Below are 25,810 nucleotides of genomic sequence, written 5' to 3'. Positions count from 1 at the left end.
TGTGTGTGGAGGGAAGAGGAAATTGGATTCCTTCCAAATTCCTGAAATGAATTCAGAAAAAAAGCTAGAGGTCGAACCTGGGAAGAAATTAGAAACCAAACCAAACCAAACCAAAACAACAACAACAAAAACTAAGAAACAAAACAAAACAAAACAAAACAAAACAAAAAAACATGAGAATCAAGTAGATCTAGAAGTGTACATCTCCTCCAGAGGTCACTTCCTTCTGGTCTCTGGCCTTCTTTCCACATTGTTTTAGAAAAATGTTTTTCTTTGAATTCTTTTCTCCTTTCTCCTTCAGGCTGAGAGGTCTGAGCACCTACACTATTCCTGTTGGTTATACTAATTTTGCCTACCTCTTTTGAGGAGATCTTTAATTAAACACTCCTCACCTGCCTCTTTTCTGCCAGAACTCTCACTAATGTTCTAACCTTTCTTTCAACTTATCTTTCTTTCCTTTCTCTTACCTTACTTCCTTTGCTATTCCTTTGTCACTGTCCATTCTTCCTTCCTTTCTCCCTCTCTCCTCCCTACCTCCCTTCCCTCCTCCTTCTCTCTCTTTCTCTCTTCCTTTTTTCCAATCTCTTCTTCTTTCCTTCCTTCCTTCCTCCTTCTTTCTTTCTTTCTTTTGTTCTTTTGTTCATTCTTTCTTTCATTTTTTGCCTTTCTTTCTCTTTTCTTTTCTTTCTTTCTTTCCTTTCTTCCCTCTTGATTATCTTCATCAGCCACATATAATTTCTTTTTTTTTTTTCAACGTTTATTTATTTTTGGGACAGAGAGAGACAGAGCATGAACAGGCGAGGGTCGAGGGGCAGAGAGAGAGGGAGACACAGAATCAGAAACAGGCTCCAGGCTCTGAGCCATCAGCCCAGAGCCCGACGCGGGGCTCGAACTCACGGACCGTGAGATCGTGACCTGGTTGAAGTCGGACGCTTAACCGACTGCGCCACCCAGGCGCCCCTATAATTTCTAACCTTAGACACAGATTAATCCTTCATTCACCTTCTCCTCTGGTCTTCCAGTCGTGGAAGCCTAGTTTGATCCAGATAGCTCACATGTGCTACTCAGCTCACAGAATTCCAGTAAGGACTGGGGAGTGAATGAATGGCTGTCTGTAAAGTTATTCTTGACTGCTGAAGTGCCATATCAAAGCTCTGATTCTCCTGTGAATCAGTAACCTGCATTCCCTGGAGATCTAGAGTTCAACTTCTATCAACCTAGGTGAGAGAAAAGGCTGAAGCACCATCAACCATGGCCACATCCACAATTGCAAGGCAGAGTCTGTGAGAGTCCACAGAATAGAATGCAATATGCCAGTAGGACTTATTCTTCCTTAGATTAAAAAATGAAGGTTCATGAGAGGACAGTCACTGGGCAGAACTCTTATGCCAATTTAAGACTCCTGACTTTCAATGCAGTGATCTGCCCACTCCCAGTTAATAATTCCACTAGAATGTGAGCTCAAAAATGGCAGAGGCTTGGCTTTGCTTACTTCTGTAAAGACAGTGCTTATAATGGCTATGGTATACAGTAGGCACTCAGAAATTGTTTTATGCATGGTTAAGAGCTAAATTTATTTGGTCAGCTGTTAGTAACTCAGTGCATATTTTATCACTTAAAGAAAATCCTACGAATTGGGGCGCTTGGTTTGGCTCAGTCAGTTAAGTGTCCAACTTTGGCTCAGGTCATGATCTCAGAGTTTATGAGTTCGAGCCCTGTGTCAGGCTCTGTACTGACTGCCTGCTTTGGATTCTGTGTCTCCCTCTCTTCTGCCCCTCCCTGACTCGTGCTTTCTTTCTCTCTCTTTCAAAAATAAATAAACACTACAATTTTTTAATCCTGTGAAAAAAGTTCTATTAATAGTACCATATTATAAATGAAGAAATAGAGGATTAGAGACAGTTAATATATCTAAGATCAAAGATACAGTAAATGGCCAAAATGAGATTTGAACTAATATCCAGTTATTCTCTAGATTCCAGGCTCTCAACAAACATTATACTTTCTCCCCACATACAGGACTATTCATTGTCAGCTAGAAGCAGCTAGCATAATATCAAAGGCTTAATAGACCTTCAAAAAAGTACTGATTCTTTAGCTAAATTAATAAAGTGACTGGAGAAATACACACCCTCTCTCACTCCAAACACCAGTGAAATTAATAGCCAGTGTCATTAACTCACTGTCCACCTGAAGGTCAGATTGGCTCTTGTGTGTTGTTCCTCAGGTTCTACTTCAGCCATGATCAGTGGTCACCACATCATTCATCAAAATGAATTCAGAAGAGCTGTGATAAACTTACCTGTCGGGGACAGGCAAGCTACCTGGTGATTAACGATATAATGCATAAAACTTAAGGCAGAAAATGTTTTGACATGAAAACAAAGTAGGGTAGTGAAGAAAGAATATATATTACTTAATAATATAAAAGTTAATTTATAATACATGATGAACATCGATTACTTTCCAGGCACTGTACTAGGAGCACTGAAAAAGAAATAGCATTTAGATCTTAGAAAAACCCTGCAAGTTAATATTATTACCTCGATTTGCAAATGAGGAGAGAAGCTTACAGAATTTGATGATGTGTATAAAATCATACTATCAATCAGTGACAGCTGGAATTCAAACTGAAATCTCTGGAGCTCCAAGGAGCATTCTGAAAGTTTGGAAGCATTTAGTTTAATATAGCTGGGTAGTTTTTTTAAGCTGAGACAGCCTGAAATGAGTGAAGATTGAATGACAAAAATAGAGGGAAATATCAAAAGTATTTTTCCCCACCTTCTTTTACCTCAAGATAGACTCTCTTCAGAGTTTGTGCCTCACATTTTAAAGGGAGTAGGGCAGAGTAAGAATCAGAGAGAGAGAGAGAGAGAGACAGAGAGACAGAGAGACAGAGAGAGAGAGAGAGAGAGAGTTACGAGAATAAATTGAAGGAAAGGACTTGGATATAAAAGAAAATCCAGAATAGTGAAGCCAAGAGATATCTGCCTGGGAAAGACCACCTTAACCTGTTGGCCAGAGAGATCTTAGTAAGGTAACTATTCTAAGGGGTTCTTATTTAAAGGTCTTCAGAGTATCCATTTTCAGATTTGGTGAGGATTTCATTGTTCTTGACCAGTTCAAGTGTAGAGGGGAGTGGTAAACTTAACAAATGGCTTGGTCACAATTGTTCTTGGAGAACACTTCCTAGAGGTACTTGCACAAGTTCAATGGCTGCTTCTAATTCTATCACTCAGACTCTGTGGTTGCTCAGGAAAATGTCCTTTCATGTCACAGACAAGCTTTTCTTTCAGAGGATCACTTGACTTCCTACCCCTCTGTCTCTGCTTCTTGGAATTAACTCCTGATTCTGCTAACCTTGTGTCTGAGGCTAAGGAGTAGAGACTGAACTTATAGCTAATCTCATTCTTGCATCTCGGTTTTGCTTGCCTAACTTGTCTGTCTCTGTGGGTCTCAGTAATACTCTTATGTTGCCACATATGAGGCAACTCTCTGGGCTAGAAGTCAATGAAGTGAATGGGTGTGAGAAAGCTGCTGTCTCCCTACTAAGCTAGTGCTAAAACCAGACGTGGGATCCCATGAAGTTAGTGAGATCTGACTGCAATGGTCACCACCTTCTGCAGGCATCTTCTACAGCATTTCTTGTGCTTCAAAGTCCCTTCTCTCCTCTCCCTCTCCAGAGCTCAGACTGAGCCTTCTAGGACCTCTTCTTGGCTTCACAACTGAGCACCAGATACCTGACTTACCTATCAAGGCTAGGTGCAGAGACTTCAGTTCTTCTGACAGGGGAGAAGGAAAGTTAAAACCAGAGACTCTGGAGGGTATGGAGAGACTGAAGGATGGATGTTGAATTCCTTGATTTTTATGAAACTTCCTGAGGTCCCCATTGAGACCATTTCAAGAATCTTTCATCAATTCCCTAGGAGGACTGGTTTTCTGGACCTCATTATCTCATACTCTGGGGATAAGGGAAAGAAAAGAAGGGAATAGTTTTGTGAGATATCTAAATGGGAATCCCAGGAGATGTTACACACTGTAGCTACTTTTTGAAGATATCGTGAAATATTTTGAACAGCTCCACAACTTTAAGAAACCAGAGTGGGTGTTGTTGATAATGTTTTATATATGATGTATCATAACCATATAGTTATGCAAATCAGAAGTGACAGTGTATATGGTGCGTATATATAACATTAAAAGGGCATTTTTAATTCAATCCTTCTCCCATCACTAAAGGGGAAGAAAGGAACATCACATTCCTGGAAATATGGTGATAATGTTGATTCTTGGTGCCCCAAGTAACCCTATATGCTGCTGACTCCTGTCTATACTCAGGGACTCTTGTCTGTACTCCATCTCCTCTTCCTGTGTCTGATCCACACAGACACAGAATTCAGCCCTTTGTTTCTAGACGTTAAGGAGCTACCTTCAGAAAGGAATTCATTTTTGTACCTTTTGGGCAACATGAGCCCCTGAAAAGCATAGGTAAACCAAGGAGTTTCATATGTCAATACAGAGATATGAAGAATTAATCATCCATTTTGGACTTTAAAAGCTGATGGGAAAGATATTTTAGAAAGAGGAAAGGAAGGCCATTTCAGTGTTTTCATTACCCACGTAATTAGTATCCAGCTTATTGACTCTACTTTGAGAATACAAAGGTATAAATATTAAGGAATGTCTCAGATCCCCACACCAACCATAAAAGGTTTATTCCAATTCATTGGCCTGATGGGCCCCCTTGGAATGTGCTGGGCTTCCTCTTGTGGTTTCATTCCATTAATCTTTGGTCAAACACATTGTAGACACATCCAAGTGTTATGTAGCAGTATTTCTCAAATCAGAGTCCCCCGATAATCAGGATCAGAACCACCTGTAATGCTTATTAAAATGCAGATTTCTGGGCCTCATCCCTGTAGTGCAGAATCAGAAACTGACATTAGTCGCAACCACAAAGGTCTAAGAATTCTTATATATCCTTGTCTTTATGATTTGTTTTCAGCTCTGATTCCAGAATATTTTATTCCCTCTATAATAAAAAAAAATGTATCACTTTTAACCTGGAATCCATTTCAAAACACAGTTACCTTTTATATTAATTTTCTGGGGCCACCAATACAAAATGCCACAGACTGGGTGGCTTTAACAATAGAAATTTATTTTTTCACAGTTCTGGAGGCCAGCAGAGCCCAAGATCAAAGTGTTGACAGGTTCGGTTTCTTCTGAGGCCTCTCTCCTTGGCTTGCAGATGGCCATCTTCTGTGTGTCCTCATATGGCCTCTCCTCTGTGCATGTGTATCCTTGATGTCTCTTGCTCTTCTTATAAGGACATGAGTCATATTGGGTTAAGGCGAACCTTAAATGCCTTGTTTTAACTTCACTATCTCCTAAAGGCCTTTACCTCCAAATACAGTCACATTCTGAGGAACTGGGGGTTAGGACTACAGTATAAATTGGGGGAGGGCGCACAATTCAGCCAATAGCATCTGTTTATCCATGCATCCTATCACCCACTTTTTCACTTATTTAACAAATGTTTTATAACATAAATAATACCTCCTCACACACTCCCCCACAAAAATACACAAGCAATATTTATTTACCATCTCTGAGTCCAAGCACTGAGAAGAGAGAGATAGTGTTAGATATGTTTTGGAAGAAAATAGGTCTGAATCTCAGATTTTGTGAAGAGAAACAGAGGGAGGGAGGAAGAGAGAGAGAGAGTGAGAGAGAGAGAGACAGACAGACAGAGACAGAGAGAGGGAATTAATCTTTGAACAGTTTATTACAGGGAAGATATCCTACAAAATATCTTAACTTTAAGATTAACTTAAGCTTTAAATCTTAACTATTCAGCTCTGTGAGGGGAAAAACAGGACATGATATGGGGAGAGACAAAAGAAATAAAAACTCATCTCCTATCACAGAAAAGAATAGGAAAAGAAACAAGGTAGGGGCAGAATGAAGGGAATAACTTGTACATAAAGATGCTGCCTTGAGGAGACACCAGCTAGGAGAAACTGAAAGGACCTTAAAAGAATATTATTGGATTGGATTTAGACAAACTGATGTAAAAATTAGTGTTTTTCTTTTAATTTAAGTACGGTTTTAAAATAGTTTTTATTGTATTTTTCCTGTGATAATTAGTTGGTAGATATTTATGAATAAGAAAGATGATTAGAAATAAAATAAGTAACATCTTTCCCCCTGCACACCCTAGTTGTGTGAGTAAATTTGATGCCCATCCATATTCACCTAACACCTAAAATGTATATTTCCCAGGAATATCCCATGCTGTTTTAGATCTACTTTTTTTTCCTTTGTCGCCACTGAGGCATTAATCTAAAGTGTTAGTATATGTGGGAAAACTAGAGTTCAAAAAGTCTCAACAGCACAATGCCAAAAGTTTATGTTTTGAGATCCAACAGACCTTAATGTGGTTTGGGGCTTTCGGTTTATTACACGTGATGTTGGTTATAGTAACTTACCTCATTGAACTTCCTATCTAAAAGAATTATATGAGAACTTGCTATCTTGAATGGTAATATAGCACTAAATGAAAATAGTTCGAGAAATTAAAATTTCAACAAAATGATTGATATTCAGTATTGTAGTAAGTACATAAACATCATGACCATTTAAAAATGTGTCTTATAAGGATGCTTTTCAATTAACATTCCTGAAGTAGGCATACCTTTTTCACTCCTACTGCGGTCTTTTCTACCCTATTGAAGTGTTTGGGAGGCCATTCTTCACAAATAAACAGAAGGAAATTCTTGGGATGGATCCTAGGTTATAGTTCTGCATTAAAAAAAGCTCATAATTTTGATGTATCAATAATCAAATAATCAGCATATAACAGTCAGCTAGCTGCTACCTGGAGAATACCTTCCTACAGTAAGTTTTTAAAATTAAAAAAAAATCTTACTTTAAAAATTTGACTCTGTCATCTTAATTTCCAAAGGAAAGTCAAATTGTGCTTTTAAACATTCTATAGTATATAGTAAATGTTCAATAATTATTGGGTGTTATTGCCACAATTGTCACTATTATTTTTTATCATATTTCCCAGATAATCAGTAAGATTATCTGTAAGATTTCTGTAAGAAATCAGTAAGATTGGAGGTAGGGAGGAAATACAGGTGTTTTATTTACTTTGAAATTAAAATGTATACGTATTAGAGAATGCTCCCAGATCCTCAACTGTCCTATGTCCTTTCACAGAATTTTGGACACACACCCAGGTATCAACATGAGATGTTATTACTTTTTTTTTAATCAACTTCAGTTTTAAGTTGCTCTCCTGCTGCCTTCTGAAACTTAGTTTTGTAAGAATTCTTCAATAGATGCTAGTCCAAGGGCGGCGTGAAGCCTCTGGAAGACTTTGCAGAAAATCTTCAACTTCAACTGGCTGAGGGATGGAAGTGATGAATCTGAAACCCAGAGAGTGTGACTTTCATACAGAAATAGGACTCACTTGGCAAGTCACAGTTTCTAGATGCTAACTGGTTCCTTTAAGGTACTAGACCAAAATGTGGGGTAGGTATGATAAAACAAAGAACTTACTCTGAGTGGTGTGTTAGTTAGGGTCCAGTCAGAAGAAAGAAACCACAGAATAATTTAACAGAAAAGTTTAATATAAACATTTATTAACAAGAGATTATAGTAACAGGGAATCAACTAAGAGTAAGAAAGAAAGAACCATAGAGGATACTCTAGGGCTGAGGGAGAGTCTCTAAGAAGGAAACAAGATTTCAAGAGAAGAATCTTTCCCAAGGCTGGCATTTGGATGTTGTCCACCAACATGTGAGTGAAGCTCACTGAATGACAAAGTTCACTAAGTTGTTCTGGGCCAAAGCTGATCCACAATTAGGATGAGGCTGATTGGTGGAGAACTACTTGCTGGAAGACTGATGACATTTTCCAAGAATGCCTATGGGGGTTACTGTTGGCTTTCTGGAGAGTCAGCCGGGGTACCAGCTAGAATCACCAGAAAGTTTCTAGAAGCTGCTTAAGGAGGTAATCTGCTACGGATTCCCTGAAAACCAAAAATATCAATAGGCTTCATGCCCCAAAGCTCCCTCTCATCATCCTAACCTAATCTATCGAAAACACTTAAGGGATTTTACAATCTCAAGCTTCTTAGCAATGCGGATACGGATTTGCTTGGTCTTCATACTGTAGACAATGGGGTTCATGAGAGGTGGGACCAACAGATACACGTAAGACATGAGGAGGTGTACAATACGGGGCAGATGTTCACCAAAGCGGTGCACGAGAGACAAGCCAATCATGGGGATGTAGAAGAGTAGCACAGCACAGATATGAGAGACGCAGGTGTTGAGGGCCTGAAGTCGCTCCTGGCGGGAGGCAATGCTTAGCACAGTGCGGAGGATGAGGGCATAGGAGAGGAAGATGAGCAGTGAATCCACACCAACAGTGCAGGCCACAACAAAGAGCCCATATATGTGATTGACAATGATGCTAGAGCAGGCCAATTTCATGATCTCTAGGTGCAGACAATAGGCATGGGCCAGCACATGGGAGCGGCAGTACTGGAAGCGTTTAAGGAGGAATGGCAGGGGCAGGATGAGCAGGGCACTTCTAAGAATTGAGCTCAGCCCCATCTTGATGATACGTGCAGGTGTCAAGACCATGGAGTAACGCAATGGATTGCAAATGGCCACATAGCGGTCAATGGACATGGACAGTAGAACTGAAGACTCTACCAGTGACAAGGTATGGATGAAGAAGAGCTGAGTGAAGCAGGCGGGGATGGTAATCTCTCTGACATCAAACCAGAAGATGCCCAACACAGTGGGCAGTGTAGATAGGCAAAGGCCCAAGTCTGTCAGGGCCAGCATGGCCAAGAAATAGTACATGGGTTCATGGAGGGTGACATCGGTATGGATGATGTGGAGGATGGTAAGGTTTCCTACAATAACTGTCAAGTAGATGGAGCAGAAGGGAATAGAGATCCAGCCATGGAGAGCTTCCAGACCTTGGAAGCCTGTTAGGAAGAAAGTGGCTTTTTGGAGGCTGCCATTATAAGAGATTGTCATGGCTTTACGGTCTTGGATTCACCAACCTGCAATCTAGAACGGGATTCTTGGAGAGTGACAGAACTGAATTCTCACTCACCTGAGCATCCTAGGACCAGTGAGACAGGAAGTTCTGCAGATGAAATGAGAAAGAAAAGAAAGAATTGAGAGATTTGATCTATAAGGCTTTTCTGGAAGGTCTAGGATGGGGACTTTTACAGGGATTTCTATAGTCTATGAATGCTATATGATTCAGCTGTATGGTGGTATATCTGTCAGTGCTGGACTCTCAGTGGGTTAACGAGGTCACTTCAGATGGCACCTTTTCATATGTTACTCCATGAAAAATATCTTTAATTTAATCACTAAAGCGTTCAGAATCTGCATCATATCTATGAGGAATTGGCACTATACACCATTTTGCATAATTGTGTACTAGGATCAAGTGCATATCATATGCCTTCAAATGTATTTTGAATTTGGCTGGGGATTGTGCTTTATTCCACAATGCCTAGCTTGCAAGGGAATGCAGACAAGCACTGACCAAATGCTTGTTGAAATCCTTGAACTTGTAACTTGTGACCAGAGTGATGCCTTTCCTGAATCTACATAAAAGTCTGTGGTGACCAAGGATGCAAATTGTGCTGTGCGAATCTGAAATTTGGAACTGAAAAATGTTTGAGAAGAAGCAGGATCTTCAGAAAGCAAATAATTCTAGAAAAGAGTACATTAGGGCTTAGTTCTGAGGGGATGAAAAGAGATGTAAGTTTCCAACATCAGGGCAGTTAAGCTGGGGCCAGGTGTAGAGAGGAGGATGCAGAGGAGGTAGGCATCAGATATGAAACAGAAATGATGAAGAGACACCTAAAATGGTCAAGAAAAACCTCTAATCTTTAGCTTACAATGAGGAAACTAAATCTTCAGGCTTTCCGAGTAAGCTATGCCTTTGGGGTTTGGATCAATATGCCACACAGGTATAGATCTGTCTCTATAATACCTGAACTGGGCTCTATTTAACATCTTTCTTCAGAACTTTTATTCAGTTACATTTATTTCAAGCTGCACAATAATGGATTCTATGTATATAAAAGCTTAAAACAGCTAAAAGAGACAGAGAATGGAGACTCAGGGAAACAGGAAGAAAATAGTAGTGTATTATAATACTAAAGTCATCTCACCACTGTGGCTACAAAAAAGAGATAAAGTAGGATGAGGGTTTCTATAAAGGCATTGCACTTGTGATAGCGAGGTCATCTTCAGTTGTCTTTTGTTTTTTTTTTTTTTTTTTTTTTTTTTTTTTTTAGAAAATATTTCAATAGATTGGAGAAAAATTATAAGGGCTTAAATTATCAGTAGGTGGGAAGGAATAAGTAAAAAGTGTATATAATTTGTAGTTTTCCTCTAAGACAAAATCTACAGAATGAGTGAAGATGTCAGGATATTTTGAGGAGGGGAGATGGGGAGTTCAGGGTCCTCTTTCAAAAGGCTTTTATTATTTTTTTTCTCAGTAAGATGGAGGGATATTGGAGGGGCGAAAATAAAGAAAGAAGAAAAGTTCTTACCCAGCTTTCACTATTCATGCTTCAAATCAAAGCAAGTAATGGTAAGATCATGATGCAATAATTAATGTGATAATAAAACCCCTCTTATTTTTTGATTCTGAAGGAAAAGTGGGGAAGTAATGTGAATGGAGGAAAGAAGTGGAGATGGAAAGTAACGAGCTGTGAAGGAAAAGGGAATATCACAGCATTTGCAGAGCATGCTGTGGGTGACACATGAGGACAAGGCACTCTCACTCTGATATCAAGGCAGAAAATGGCAGGGTGCCTGGGTGGCTCAGTTGGTTAAGTGCCAGACTTTGGCTCAGGTCATGATTTCACGGTTCGTGGGTTCGAGCCCTGTGTCAGGCTCTGTGCTGACAGCTCAGAGCCTGGAGCCTGCTTCGGTTTCTATGTCTCCCTCTTTTTCTGCCTCTCCCCTGCTCACGCTCTGTCTCTCTCTCGAAAATAAATAAACATTTTTCAAAAATTTAAAAAGACAGAAAATGGCAATATAGTTTTTAAAAAGGAATGATAAAAAAGGGAAAATTTTCCATCATTTAAGGGGAGACTCAAACAAGAGTTTAAATATATGTGCAGCTTTTTAGCCGGCAGACTCACAGTGAAGCTGGTTTCCATCCATTTTCGTCCAGCCATTTCAGAGTTTGTGACAGAGAAGAAACGTTTAGAGGTGATTTATTTCACTCCCGTATCTCCAGGCAGGGAAGGATCATTCTGCTGCTTAGTGAGAAGTTGCATCTGTCATAAACCACGCTGCTATTATCTTGCCTTCCAGATATATTACTTGCATATTATATTTTGGGTACGGGTAAGAGGCAAGTGTGCCAGGTATGGGAGGGAAAAAATTATGAAAGCCCTAACTAGCACTAGAGAAATGGAATTGTTGTAAGACTGACTACAGACTTCGAATCCTGGTACAGATTTGGAACTTAATAAAGTTTGCTGAATGAATGCCTAAGTGAACGGTTGGAAAAAACAGATGAGATGGGATTAAACAGAATTTTTAGTGCAGTGACTACATTTTCTTCTCCAAGTCACTCACCTCCAGATTAATGGATGGAAGAACCGTCAGCTGGTTCCTCCACTAGACTATGCATACATCCTTGACCCTCCCTTCAACTCTAATTTATTAGCATTACAGAGATGTCATCCTAGGGTCTATGGCAGAGAACAGCAGAGATGGGCTGAACAGCAATTTCAATGACATTCTCACTCCCTCTAATTCCTCATATAATTGTACACAAGCTGTTCAGGATGTTTAGCATTTGTGTTGGTGACCATCTGCAGATCTTCTGGCAATATACACTGGAGTGTACCAACAGCTGGAGACACCAGGCAGAACTCAGGGTGAGTGCTAACAGCTACGAGAATACTCTCTGCTTAAAACACAGGGGCTTTTTTGAAGAGTCCAGAAGCTTCTCCCTAGGGGAGAAGCTCAGGGACTTCTGCTGAGACTGAGAATTCCCCAAAGAGTTCTCAAGATGTTTAGCTGAGAACGGAAACCATGAGAGGCTAAGAAATCCCAGTCCTTTATGTGGGCAAGGGATAGCTTCAAGATGTTAGGGTGCTTCTAGTTCTAGATTTCATTTTCTGAAATGAGATAAGCAAGATATAGCTAGGCTTGGAGTACAGTATTACAAAAAAGAGTGTTTTGATTCGGATAAAAAGATAAAACTGATTCCAATCTCTGATAATTTCTGACCATGTGACCATGTAACCTAGGAAAAATTAATGTCCCAGAAAAATCATTTCCTTATGTTCTAAAAATGGAAAATTTCCCTCTTTTTTTTTTTTTTTTTACTCAGACTCTAGTACTATCAGGCATGTTTTAGAATCATCTGCCAGTGTAATTTGGTTTGAGTTTAGGGAGAAGAAAAGGTCCACCTTGGCCTTTAGTCATAAACTATGTGTTTCTTAATTACTACTGGCCATTTCCTGTGTATTCTCCACTGTACACGTGTGGTTTGGGACATAATTCAGAAACTTGTACTCCAAATACCAGCTTAATACCTTAAAATAGTTCATTAGCCCATTTTAACTACAAATATGTATATCAGGAGATTTTCCAGCATAGATTTAAACAATTAGAGGGAACAAATACCTGAACAGAACAGCTGATACTTAATGGATACTCAGTAAACACAATTATTAAAATAATTAGTAGGGTAACTGTGATTCTAGTTTGCCAAGAATGGGCCTAATTTACACTTATTGATTTGGTTTCCCAACCAGTTTGGAAAAACAAGCTGGGATGGGTTGGTGGACCTCCACTTCAAACTCCAAGTTTCTGCTGCACATTCATCTAATAGCTTGTGCAATACATGGGCAGTGACCACAGTGATCCTACTTTAACTCATTTCTAAATCTGAAAGATGACCCATCTCTCTTTTCTTGACCATTCCCAAAGTAATGTTAGTAAAGCTGCAAAGACAGTAGGCAGGGTCGTTACTGGCATGCAAGCCCATAGACACAGTTGGCTCCTTGCAGGTTTAGACAATGGTACTTGACAATGATCCCCCTAACAGAGGCTTTTTTTAAAATTATTTTTTTATTAAAAAAAATAATGTTTATTTATTTTTGAGAGAAAGAGAGACATAGAGTGTGAACAGTGGAGGGGCAGAGAGAGAGGGAGACACAGAATCCAAAGCAGGCTCCAGGTTCTGAGCTGTCAACACAGAGCACAATGCAGGGCTTGAACTCAAAAAGCACGAGATCACGACTTGCACCAAAGTCAAATGTTCAACCAGTTGAGCCACCTAGGTGCCTCACCACTTCCAGATGCTTTTTATTGGAGCCAACCACTTGTGTCACTCCTTGTGCAAAAGCCTGTGGAATAAATGAAGTCATGAGGCTGCCAGCAGCCTGGGATCAATAGGAAATACTTTGGTTAAGTGATCCAGAAAAGAAAATGTTCAAGGAATAAAGACTGATGAATGTTTAGTGTTTATCACTTCTTGTAATCATATAACTTATTTCATTGTTTGATAAACTAATTTTTAATAAGCCCACTGGCAGCAAAGATCCTTCAAAAATTAAAGTTCATACTTTTTAAGTTCTCTGTTAGTGCTTCTTAGGAAATTTGATAATGAATTCATAACTTGAGCAAAATCTTTGCAAATGTGTGACATCACTATAGTGGCTAACTTGATAGAATTGATCCCATAACAACCAGAAGAAAAAAGATATTAATATCTACTTCTAAAGTAGGTGAATTATCTTAAGAACATTGTATGTGATGGTGATAATTTACCATACATAGATACTGAAGGCAGATTTCATGCTACATTCTCATGATTTTTCAAAAAGATTAAATAATTGTCTATTCAAAATAAGTGTATTCCCTTTTTATTACACACTTTTCAGTCATTGTGAAAAGGGACAGGATAGCTGTTACAGTGTTGATTTCATTAGCATAAGGTAAATTATGTTCATTTTAAATCACTATTCAGATGATTTAAACAGAAAATATTTTTTTTTCAACTTTGTGTTTTGTATTTATATTCTTAAGCTTTACAGAGATATAATTGACATACAACATTGGGTAAGTTTAAGGTATATGATACACTGATTTGATACACTTACATGTTGCAAAAGGGTCACTACTGAGGCATTAGCTAATACTTTTATCATGTCATACAATTACTGTTGCCATTTTGTGGTGAGAACATTTAGGATCTAGTGTCTTAAGAACAGTCAGGTTATAATACATTATTGTCAATTATCATCACAATACTGTGTGTATTAGATCCTAGAAATTATTCCTCTTCAAACTGTAAGTTTGTACCCTTTAACCAACATCTCCCCATTTCCCTGACTCCTTATTCCCTGGTAATCACCATTCTACTCTGTTTCTATAAGTTCAGTTTGGATTCTATAAATAAGTTATATCACACAGTATTTGTCTTTTTCCCTCTGACTTATTTCACTTGGCATAATGTCCCCCAAAACCATTCATGTTGTTACAAGTCACACACTGTCCTTATTTCCCCTAGCTGAATAACTAATTCATGTATGTGTATGTAGCACATCTGTATCCATTCATCCATTGATGGATGTTTAGGCTTTTTCTATATCTTGGCTATTGTGCATAATGCAACAAACAGAAGAATAGATGTCTCTTTTATATCTTGCTTTTATTTCCTTTGGCTATGTACTCAGAAGTAGGATGTTAGTTATATTTTTAATATTTTGAGGGACCTCTATACTATTATTCATAGTGGTTTAACCAATTTACAAAGCCACCAATAGTGCACAGGTGATCCCTTTTCTCTGTATCCTCACCAGCACTTGTTATCTCTTGGCTTTTTGATGACAGTCATTCTAACAAGTATGACTTGCAATTTTGACTTGCAGTTTTGACTTCCAATCCCCTGATGATTAATGATATTGAACATATTTTCATGTACTAGTTGGCTATTTGTATGTCTTCTTGGAAAAATGTTTATTCAGTTCCTTTGCCCATTTTTTGAATCAGGTTTTTTTTTTGTTATTGAATTGTATGAGTTCTTTACATATTTTGGATATTAATCACTTATCAGATATTTGTATAAGGGCAGAAACAAAATGGACAAAAGATTGAACAGATGCTTCAAAATGAGAAAATAGAAATGCCCAATAAACATATATGAATACAGGAGTATGATTTTAAGTTAGCAGAAAATTAACATATGCTATTGATGGCCGATCTTTTTCAAGATTTGGGATTCTAGAACACCTAGCTGACTTGTTCCAGGATATGCTAGCAACTGAACCAAGAACAAGAGTTGATGTGTATAGCTGTTAAATTTGAATGTGGCCTCCAAGGTCTTCTACTCTGTTTGTCCATTTTCTATTGGATTATTTGTCTTTTCCTAATGATTTGTAAATTTTTTCTTTTCTCTCTTTCTTTTTTATTTTTAATAAATGTAGGCTAAGCCATTTGTTGGTAATCTGTAATACATATTTTCTAAATCCTGTTTAAACTATTGTGATCAGATTTATATACATTCCATATGTCTTTGCTGTTTTTCACTTGTGATTAAGTATTGTTAATACCTTATTAGTGAATTCTTTTACTTACCCAGAAGGTTTCTATCAGTCTTCCACTGAGTGCCTTTCTGAGGGACTTCCCCGACATCAGATTATCCCCAGCTATAGCCTAACTCAAGGCAATCTGGATAACCATGGGATTACTATTTAGTTTGACAATTACATTTAGACTAGGGCTCTAATTATGATATTTGGGCTGGATGGTTATTTTTTGTAGAGTGTACTGTGCATGCAGGGTGTGTCATGTAAGATGCTCTGGCAGCATCCCTAGCCTTTACCCAGTTGATGTTGATAACATACCTCCCTCCCAGGTTACAAAAACCAAAATTGTTTCCAGATATTGCCAAATGTCTCCTGGTAGCTAAATTGTTCCCAGTTGGGTACCATTGTTTTAGGAGGCCCAGAGTTCGGCTTTCATTCCTCCAGGAACATGTGGAAATAATCATGGTGACTGTAAAGTCCCCCATCCCTACTGGCATTTTGTAGCTTCATCTTCCCTTTGTTTTAGTTTATTGAGGAGGACAGAAACAACCTGAGATTGTTTCAAGAGTGCAGAGTGTGACATTGCTGTACAGTAACCCATGAGAATTTAATACCTCTCAAATCCATGTTATTATCCCTCCTCTTATTAATAGACACTGTTGAAGCCTTCACTTTGTGATGCCTATCTTCACACTGGAAAAATATGAGCTTCCATTTCTTATAATTAATAAAGTATGTCTAACTTGTGCTTTGTTGTGCTACAGCCCTCAGTGCCCATGGCTACATCTGTAAGGTTATGGGAAAATTATGCAAGGCACAAAAGCACGTAGCACCCTGATCTGATGATAGAATTATGGAGACAGATGCAATGCTGAATGTGAAGGCTAAAATGTAGCCCAATGGTACTATCCTGGGGTATAAAAAATGAGGTGTCACTCCCAACTTTTGACTTTCTGTCTTTGCGAATTCGGTAAGACAATTTCTCAGAGCTTCAATCTATTCAACAACCGAAAAAAATAGGAAGAATGATAAGTAAAATTGTATACGTGAGAATCAAAGTAGAAAGTGTGCCTAGAGGTAAATTTTACATATATTAGCATTTCAAATGCAATGCATGTATCTGTGAAAGCTTTTCATTAGTTGCTAGATACTATCTCCTTACAGGCTGAGTATTATTCTTAAGCATATGACACTGCTGGAAATTGTCTCTTGATTTACCTGAGGATAAATTTGCAAGAGATTGTAACTGGTTTGTGGTGAAGACTTGGGTCAATGAGTGGGCATAAGAAAATGTAAGAAACTTTTCTATAATCCACAAGGTTTTTAGGTTATATTAGGAAGAGAATTTGAACCATTCATGACCCACCAAACCTAAGGCAAAAATTCCTCCCTAATCCCATATAATTTTTTCCTACTTTCAAAATCTGTGAGTATCTGTAACATGTGTACTTTTGCAATAAACAACTTAAGAAAGTTTTATCCAATCTTGGAGTACTTTTGAACTTTTTAACAAACAATTTCCCGTTATAAAACATGGCCTCATTTCCACATTCATTTGTTAATAGTTATTTATCAGAGATCTATTCTGTGCCAGAAATATCCTACATATTAGACACAAAGACATAAAGAAAATAGATGTGGTTCTTCCTTCACTGATAACAGACTCTTTTTTTGGAAGAAGAAAAAAGAAAACTCATTGCAAATCATATAATGAGTATAATGTATAAAGAATAAAAAAACAATTTCATAAAGAGAGGGTCATACTTTGAATTGAGGGTATAGATAATCTATGAGGAAATTATAAAAAAGGTGAATAGAAATGAGTTATATGAAATTTAAGTCAAGAGCAGTCTAAGAAAAGGGGACAGATAATGAAAACTTACAAGAAATAGAAAAATTTGTAAATCCAACAAATTTTCAGAAGGCCAATTTGGTTGTAGTTTGATTATCCGACAATGTTGGAGAGACAGAGACGGTCTAGAGCATGTATTGTTTTATATTATGTACTTTATTGATTTAATTATTTAAAATATTAATTATAGTCCCAAAGAAATTCAAGTTCATATTTAAACTTGAATTTACATATTTGAATTAAAACATATTTAAACATTACTTCATTATATTCTTCTTTTTAAAAAAATAACTCGCACAGATGATCAGTTAGAAAGCAGCAAAAGTAAACATTTAGAAACTAAATAGTTTCTTGCAGTATTTTACTAAAGAGATGCTAGTGAGGTGCTAGGATGAGTAAAACAATGAGGTGAGAAAATTAAGACATAATTTGAGGCTAGAATCGAAAGAACTAAGAACTTAGTATAAATAGATTGAATGCAGGGACGAGGAGTACACTCCTGGTAGACAGACACTACCATTTCACTATATTGATTGAAATTTGTTGTTTTTTATCAGAGGTGACATCATAAGGTATCTATTATTACTGTGTTAACTGGGATAGAGTCCCAGGATATACTTCTTGTTTCCTGTTTTATGTTCGTGTTCAGTATCCAGTTTGAATAAAATAAATCTGCTGATAAAACAAGAAAAGTGTATTGATGATTATTTGTGGCAAATATTAGCTTTTTCACAAACTGACCTTGATCTCTTATATAAGAAATTTCCCCAGTATGCATCCTACATTGTCTGTTACATCTGCTTCTGACATAATTTTGCTACAACTCTTACTCTAATCTGTCTCGTTTTCACACAGTACACAATAGGATTCATCATTGGAGGCACAAGTAAAAGAACATTTGCCATGAGAACATTGAAGAGAGGGGAGACATGTCGGACAAACCGATGGACAATGGAAAGGTTAATGATGGGCAGATAGAAGATGATCACTGCACAGATGTGTGAAACACAAGTATTGAGGGCCTTGAGCTGCTCCTTTCGGGATGCAATTCCCAGCACAGTCTTGAGGATCAGGAAGTAAGACACAGCAATAAGCATAAAGTCTACCATAACCCACAGTACTCCAAAAAAGCCATATATGACATCAATTCGGTTGTCAGAGCAGGCCAACTTCATGACATCCTGGTGGAGACAGTAGGAATGGGATAATTGGCTTTTATTACAATATTTCAAACTTCTCAAAGTGAAGGGGAAGGGTAGCACTAGGAGGACACTCTTAAGGGATATCACTATTCCTATTTTGACAACTCTGATAGGAGTAAGAATGGATCTGTATCTCAGAGGGCTGTGGATGGCTAGGAAGCGGTCAAACGACATGATCAAGAGCACTGAAGATTCCACTGCTGCAAATCCATGGATGAAGAATTCTTGGGCAAAGCAGGCATTGGCAGAAATTTCAGGGGCATTGAATAAGAAGATCCTCCACATGGTGGGTAGAGAAGAGAAGGACAGGCCCATGTCAGACATGGCTAACATGGAAAGGAAGTAGTACATGGGCTCATGCAAAGAGGGCTCTGTCTTGATGACCAAAAGGATGGTGCAGTTTCCCAGAATAGCAAAAATATACATGCTACATATGGGGATAGAGATCCAGATGTGTGCATATTCCAGCCCTGGCATCCCAACCAAGAAGAAGGTGGTGATTTCAACATCCGATGTATTAATAATGGACATCATACATTTAAAGGACTCTGCAATGAAACACAGATTCTTGAGTTGGTAAAATATGAATATCTGGAAATTTGCTAGAAAAAAATGCAGTTGTTGAAATTTCTGGCTCTTTTTAAGCTCTCTTTTGGAAGAATACAATATTTATGTGACCATCATATAGTGAGAAGTGGATGCCAATTTAGACTAAAATCTGCCTGTAGAATACATGAAGAAAATTTCTTTTGGCCATATTTTTCCTATAGAAAAACTAGAAATTCATTTTGTATTCAGATATTAATTTAATTTCATTTTCCCTTTAAAATATTAGTAAACTCTAGTCAAGTAATGTGGAAATACTAATATTTCCCTTTAAAATATTAGTAAACTCTAGTCAAGTAATGTGTAATTCCCTATTTCTTGCTTTCACATTACAGGTAAGAAGTTGGGTAAAATATATGATTTCTAAAATGACACTATGAAGGCAAAAGAATCTCACAACCCAGTATCTTCCTACCTATTCCACAAAAATATTCTTTCACAAACTACCCTTAGTTCTATTCCCTGCCATCTGAAAATTGTTGGTTATTTAAAAATGCTTTTAAAAATTCCCACTGTTTCCAAATCCTGTATATATTTGTAAGGGCAGTTACTGCAGAGATTTTTGACGTATTATGTCTCATGTTTTCCTGACCTGGAATTTGTGATCACTTGTGTAGTGTTGACAGAAGAATGATAATAATGATATAGTATCACAATTTAAGAGAATCTGAATTCTGTTGAGGAATGATTTCCTATTTACATAGTCTCCAAAGGACAATTTTCCCAGAGATATGGCCTTTGAAGTCTTCTTCCTTTTGTATATGAAGTTGTATGTGGTTGATTGCCAAAAAAAAAAAAAAAAAAGTGAAAACAAAATAGATGAGGATATCTGAGTACTTACCGAAAAGCAGACATTTTGGAGAACACTTCTGAGAGTAGCTGAAGGATTCCAACAAAGTCCCAGAAGTTACCCAAGGCACTTCCTTATATATAAAGGCTTGCCTCTTTTTCTCTTTCTCAGTCTTGTACCTGCCCAAGGGGCACTGAACCCTTGGGGAATTCCAACCAGGACAAGTCTTTTCTGAGAATAAGAATAAACTTGTGCAGATGCAATAAATACACAGAGATGGTTAATACCAAAGAAGTGAAATAAGTATCTAGACTTTGAATTAGGGGCCATTTTGTTTGGAGAGAGGCCTTTAATAACCAGGAGTGGTAAAGACCTGGTAAATCCTGTGAAAAGTCTCTGACACTTCCGTTGGGTTTTTGGCTCAGATATTACTCCTCTGTTCTGAAAAGTGTCAAAGCAGAAATGCTGTGAGTTAAATCAGTGCGTTCAAGGAAGTGATGTAGGACAAACACCTTATGATATACATTTTTAGCCTTCTGGTTAACTCCAGGACCTGTATCCATCCTTCTAGATCCTTACTCCTAGACATAACTAACTAAATATCCCTTAAAATCAACTTATCCAATAGACTTCATTGTCTCCTTTTCCAATTCTGATCTCTTCTTAGGGAGCTATCTCTATAAGAAGCCTTTATGCTTAATATTTAACAAACCCCAAATCTGAGCCCTTTAACCTCTTCTCACTCACATTTTTTTTCATAGCAATAGCCAACATTTGTTGAGAATTTAAACTGTTCCACTTACTTTCATTCATTATTGATGATGATTTTGAGTCCTTGGATCTTTTAAATATGACAAGTACACTTATTATCTTCATTTTACTGATGAAGAAAATGTTCTCAAGGAGGTCAAGTAGTCTCTCCAAGATCATTGTACAGTAGAGGTAAGGTAGGAACTCAGGTCTTCTGGATTCCAGATAACTAAGCATATTTCATGCAATGGGGATGGCCAATCAATATTTATGGAGTTATGGATCAAATGGATGGTAGAATTTTATAGTATTTTCTTCACTCTAAACTGCCTATTAGTTAATTCTAGGGATTATATGGAACATGTAACCTCACATTTGTTGACCTTTCAACAAAAAAAATACTAAAGGATTCCAGAGAAAATTCTCTTGAAGCAAAAAATGTATTTATATTTACACTCACCTCTATTAATACAGAGTCTTGGATGAGAACTAATATTGAGTAGATCAAAGAGAGGAAGTATAACAAAGTATTACCATAGCCCTCTACAATAACCTCTCTTTAACTTTTTGAAAGTCACTTTATTTTACACAGGTCCTATTGTTTTCATCCTCCTCAGAGGATGAAAGTTCCTTTGGCTATATTGTCAGGAATTCTCCATCTTCAACTCTTGCTTAGTATCTCAACTTTCCAGTTCCTTCTCATAAAGGAGATGGCAGCGTGCATCTGGGTTTTTATTATTATTGTGTGTGTCACAATTGCAATAATGGTGTTATATGTTTATTGGCTTATTACCCAACTTTGGAGACTGATTCCATTTGTTCTATGATAATATTAATAAGCTACAACAGGGAAGTTATCACATCTGTTATTGTTATTTTGATATGTCCAGTCCCTAGCATGTTGAAAGGCATGTGGTAGCTTAGTAGATGTTTGTTGAATCAATTAATGAATGAATTGCATTGTAAAACATGGCATCTTAAATCATATACTGTTTTTAACTTCGTTGTCTTTAGTATCTTTCCCATTTGGCTATGTTTGCTATGAAGTAAAAGGATAGATTGTGGTAAATCTAACATCTGTTCATATGGACTTTTACTGTGTAAGCTGGCATTATTTATATTTTTGCATGCATAATTCATATAATCTTATTTTGAAAGCTTTATCTGCATATAGATTATTATTCAAAGATAGAATATTAATAGGCAATAGGATTAATTATGCATATATATCATAATTATTATCATTTGATCATATAAGTTTAAAGCATTTTTTAATAATAAAAAGACATTACAGATTAATTGAAGTTTCTTGGCTCTATGCACCAAATGTTAATAAAAATATGCATGTCAAACAGATGGGACAGCTTAAGCAATCCCTCAATGGAAACATATAGGTAAAGTTCATTTATTAGGAAAGAACAGTTAAAAACAAAGATATAACTTCAGTTATATTCAGGAAGAGGGTTTCATGACTCTTGGATAGGTGCTGTCAGTGAAAATAACATACAGCTAGGGGCACCTGGGTGACTCAGTGGGTTGAGCCTCCGACTTTGGCTCAGGTCATGATCTCACAGGTCATGGGTTCAAGCCCCACATTGGCTCTGTGCTGACAAGCTCAGAGCCTGGCGCCTGCTCCGGATTCTGTGTCTCCCTCTCTCTCTGTCCCTCCCCCACTCACGTTCTGTCTCTCTCTCTCTCTCTCTCTCTCTCTCTCTCTCTCGGATAAATAAACATTAAAATCATTTTAAAAAAGATAACATACACCTGGATGCCTGTCTCTATTCTTAAGCATAAGATTCCAGAGATGACTATTTTTCCATAATGATTCACGATTATTACTAAATACATTGGTTTGTAATTACTCGTGTAATGATGTTTGTATTTTCTGGGAACTACCCCTACAATCCCTATAGGCCATCATATGAGCTCATTTCTCATGTATATTTTAATAATCATTTTCCTTAAGTAATGGTTTTGACATATTATTTCTCACTGATATCATTCTGCCAACTTTGGCAGTTCTAGTAGACATTTACTGGGTTTGTTTGCTATCGTTTTCATTTATTTGTTTTTGTTTGGTTTATTCCAGTCGATTTCAGCAACTTTTCTAGAAAGAGAAATCCTTACTTTATATTTGCAATCACAATGTTTGAGGTAGTGGCATAGGACTAATTTTATACATGACTAATTTTGCCATTGGCATTAAACTTGTCTCCGTGGATATAGTGCCCATTCTCTTTAGGATATTAAGAAAGCAGTATTCAACCCCTTCCCTAGATCTCTAAGTGGAGATGATAATATGAGTTCTCTCTCCTCTGTTAGATAAGATGTAAGAAGTGTCCCCACTGCTTGTTTATCCAGCTTGTGACCACTTACCATACCATGTGGGTTAGCTTCATTCAGAATACTGACAAAGTAGAAAAGAGAGGTGAAGACAGTTAGAGTTAGTGGTGCTAATGACCTCTTTCCTGCACTGAAGTATGCTGTAGCCACCCCCCTTGCAGGTTCCTATAACTTTTACTCCATATCCATGAGGCATTTTAATATCTAAATGTTTTGTTTTTGAGATAATATTATCTGGTTTGTTGTCACTTGTATTGGAGTGTGTACCTCACTAAAGCAAGCTTTTTGATTTTCAGAGTTGAGTGTGGATTAATGATATTCATTTATATTAGAATTAGGTTTAAATTCAGCAGGGAACTTTTAGTGAAATCCTATAGATCTGATGAGATCTTATATATATTTGATATTACTCCATTTTAAAAATTAAATTATTTTTTCAACACTTAAAAAAAATTATTTTAGGGTGAGAGAGAGAGAGTGAGAATCTTAAGCAGGCTCTACACTCAGTACAGACCCGGACACAGGGGGTTCCATCCACAACCCTGGGATTATGACATGGGCCAAAATCAAAAGCCAGGTGCTCAACTGACTGACCCACCCAGGTGCCCCTTAAAAATTAAATTCTAAAGAAAGTGCTCATCAAGATAAGTGTACTCTTAATCCCCTTTACCTATTTCACTTATTCCTGTTTCCTCTGGTAGTGACCAGTTTGTTCTGTGTATTTAAGAATCTGGGTTTGTTTTTATCTCCTTTTTAATGTTTGGTCGTTTGTTTTGTTTCTTAAATTCCATATATGAGTGTTTGTCTTTATCTGACTGACTTTTTATTTCACTTAGCATTATACCTTGCTACAAATAACAAGATCTCATTCTTTTTATAGCTGAGTAATATTCTTTTTATACATACATATATATATATTTTTTTCTTTATCATTTACCTATTAATGGACAGTTGGATTGCTTCCCTATCTTTGCTATTACAAATAATGTTGCAATAAATATAGGGGTGCATATCTCTTTTCAGATTAGTGTTTTTGTTTATTTTGGGTAAATATGCAGCAGCGGAATTACTGGATTATATATGGTAATTCTATTTTTAATTTTTTTAGGAACCTTCATACTTCTTTTTCCACAGTGGCTGTAACCAATTTACATCCCCACCAACAGTGCACAGGGGTTCTTTTTTCTCTGCATCCTTGCTAACATTTGTTATTACGTGCCTTTTTGATTTTAGCTGTTCTGGTGGATATAAGGTAAAGGCTCGTGGTAATTGTGATTTGCCTTTCCCAGATGATTAGTAATGTTGAGCATCTTTTCACATGTCTGTTGGCCATTTGTATGCCTTTTTTGGAAAATGTCTCTTCAGGTCCTCTGGTCAATTTTTTTTTAACGTTTATTTATTTTTGAGACAGAGAGAGACAGAGCATGAACGGGGGAGGGGCAGAGAGAGAGGGAGACACAGAGTCGGAAGCAGGTTCCAGGCTCTGAGCCATCAGCCCAGAGCCTGACACGGGGCTCTAACTCATGGACCGCGAGATCGTGACCTGAGCTGAAGTCAGGCCTTAACCCACTGAGCCACCCAGGCGCCCCTCCTTTGGTCATTTTTAATCAGATTATTTGTTTTTATGTGTTGGGTTCTATAAGTTCTTTATCTGTTTTGTCTATTAAACCCTTAAAATACATATCATTTGCAAATATCTTCTCCCATTCAGTACATTTCCTTTTTTTTTATTGATAGTTTTCTTCACTGTGCAAAAGCTTTTTATTTTGGATTAGGGTCTAACGGTTTAATTTTGCTTTTGTTTCCTTTGCCATGAGGATACATATGTAGAAAAATGTTTCTATAGATGATGTCAAAGAAATTACTGCCAATGTTTTCTTCTAGGAGTTTTTTTGGTTTCATGTCTCACATTTAGACCCTTAATCCATTTTGAGTTTATTTTGGTGTATGGTGTAAGAAAGCAGCCAGTTTCATTCTTTTGCATGTTGCTGTCCGGTTTTCCCAATACCCATTTGTTAAAGAGATTATCTTTTTTCATTGTACATTTTTGCTTTCATTATGGTATTAATTGACCCCATAAGTATGGTTGTATTTCTGGGCTCTTTGTTTTGTTACTTTGATCTATGGGTCTATTTTTGTGCTAGTACCATACTGTTTTGATAACTACCACTTTGTAGTATATTTTGAAATCTGGGATTATGATACCCAGATTACTCCATTTTAAAAATGATGTCTAAGTACTATTTACATAGCTTTTATTTTCCTTTCTGTTCCAGTTAGTTAATTTGTAGAATAGGTGAGTTTCACATTAACAGGGTTCCCCAGACATAGTTTAATTTGATTCTTTGGATTTACTATCATACATTTTATTCATATTTGCAAAATTGATTAGAACCATGTTATTTTTTAAGTATTACAAAGTTTATGAAAAGTGGATTGCAAATGAAATACAGTAAAAATGGAAAAGTACAGCAGTTTTGATGGTTTTTCACAGTGATACAGTTATGAAAGGCACATATTCACATTTGACCTAATCATCTAAGGATGGCCAAATCCACCTGTTTAGGCTTTACAACCACATGTATGTAAATATTTACATGTATTTGCATGTACTTGTTTGTTGTTCTTCTGTATATTAACAGAACAGTAATTCA

At 37.2% G+C, this 25,810-nt stretch overlaps 2 protein-coding genes across 2 annotated transcripts; both read right to left on the bottom strand.

Moving 5' to 3' along the window:
• Nucleotides 1-8,105: 8,105 nt before the first annotated feature.
• On the bottom strand, nt 8,106-9,065 carry OR51G1 (olfactory receptor family 51 subfamily G member 1). Its single transcript, XM_040489090.1, has one exon. The coding sequence runs from the start codon at nt 9,063-9,065 to the stop codon at nt 8,106-8,108; it is 960 nt and encodes a 319-aa protein (XP_040345024.1).
• A 9,191-nt stretch (nt 9,066-18,256) lies between these two features.
• OR51A4 (olfactory receptor family 51 subfamily A member 4) lies at nt 18,257-19,201 on the bottom strand. Its single transcript, XM_040489119.1, has one exon. The coding sequence runs from the start codon at nt 19,199-19,201 to the stop codon at nt 18,257-18,259; it is 945 nt and encodes a 314-aa protein (XP_040345053.1).
• Between the last annotated feature and the right edge of the window lie 6,609 nt (nt 19,202-25,810).

Source organism: Herpailurus yagouaroundi, unplaced genomic scaffold (genome assembly GCF_014898765.1).
Source record: "Herpailurus yagouaroundi ecotype Mexico unplaced genomic scaffold, PumYag 180, whole genome shotgun sequence".
NCBI classification, from domain to species: domain Eukaryota; kingdom Metazoa; phylum Chordata; class Mammalia; order Carnivora; family Felidae; genus Herpailurus; species Herpailurus yagouaroundi.
This window is presented reverse-complemented; position numbering and strand designations above follow the sequence as displayed.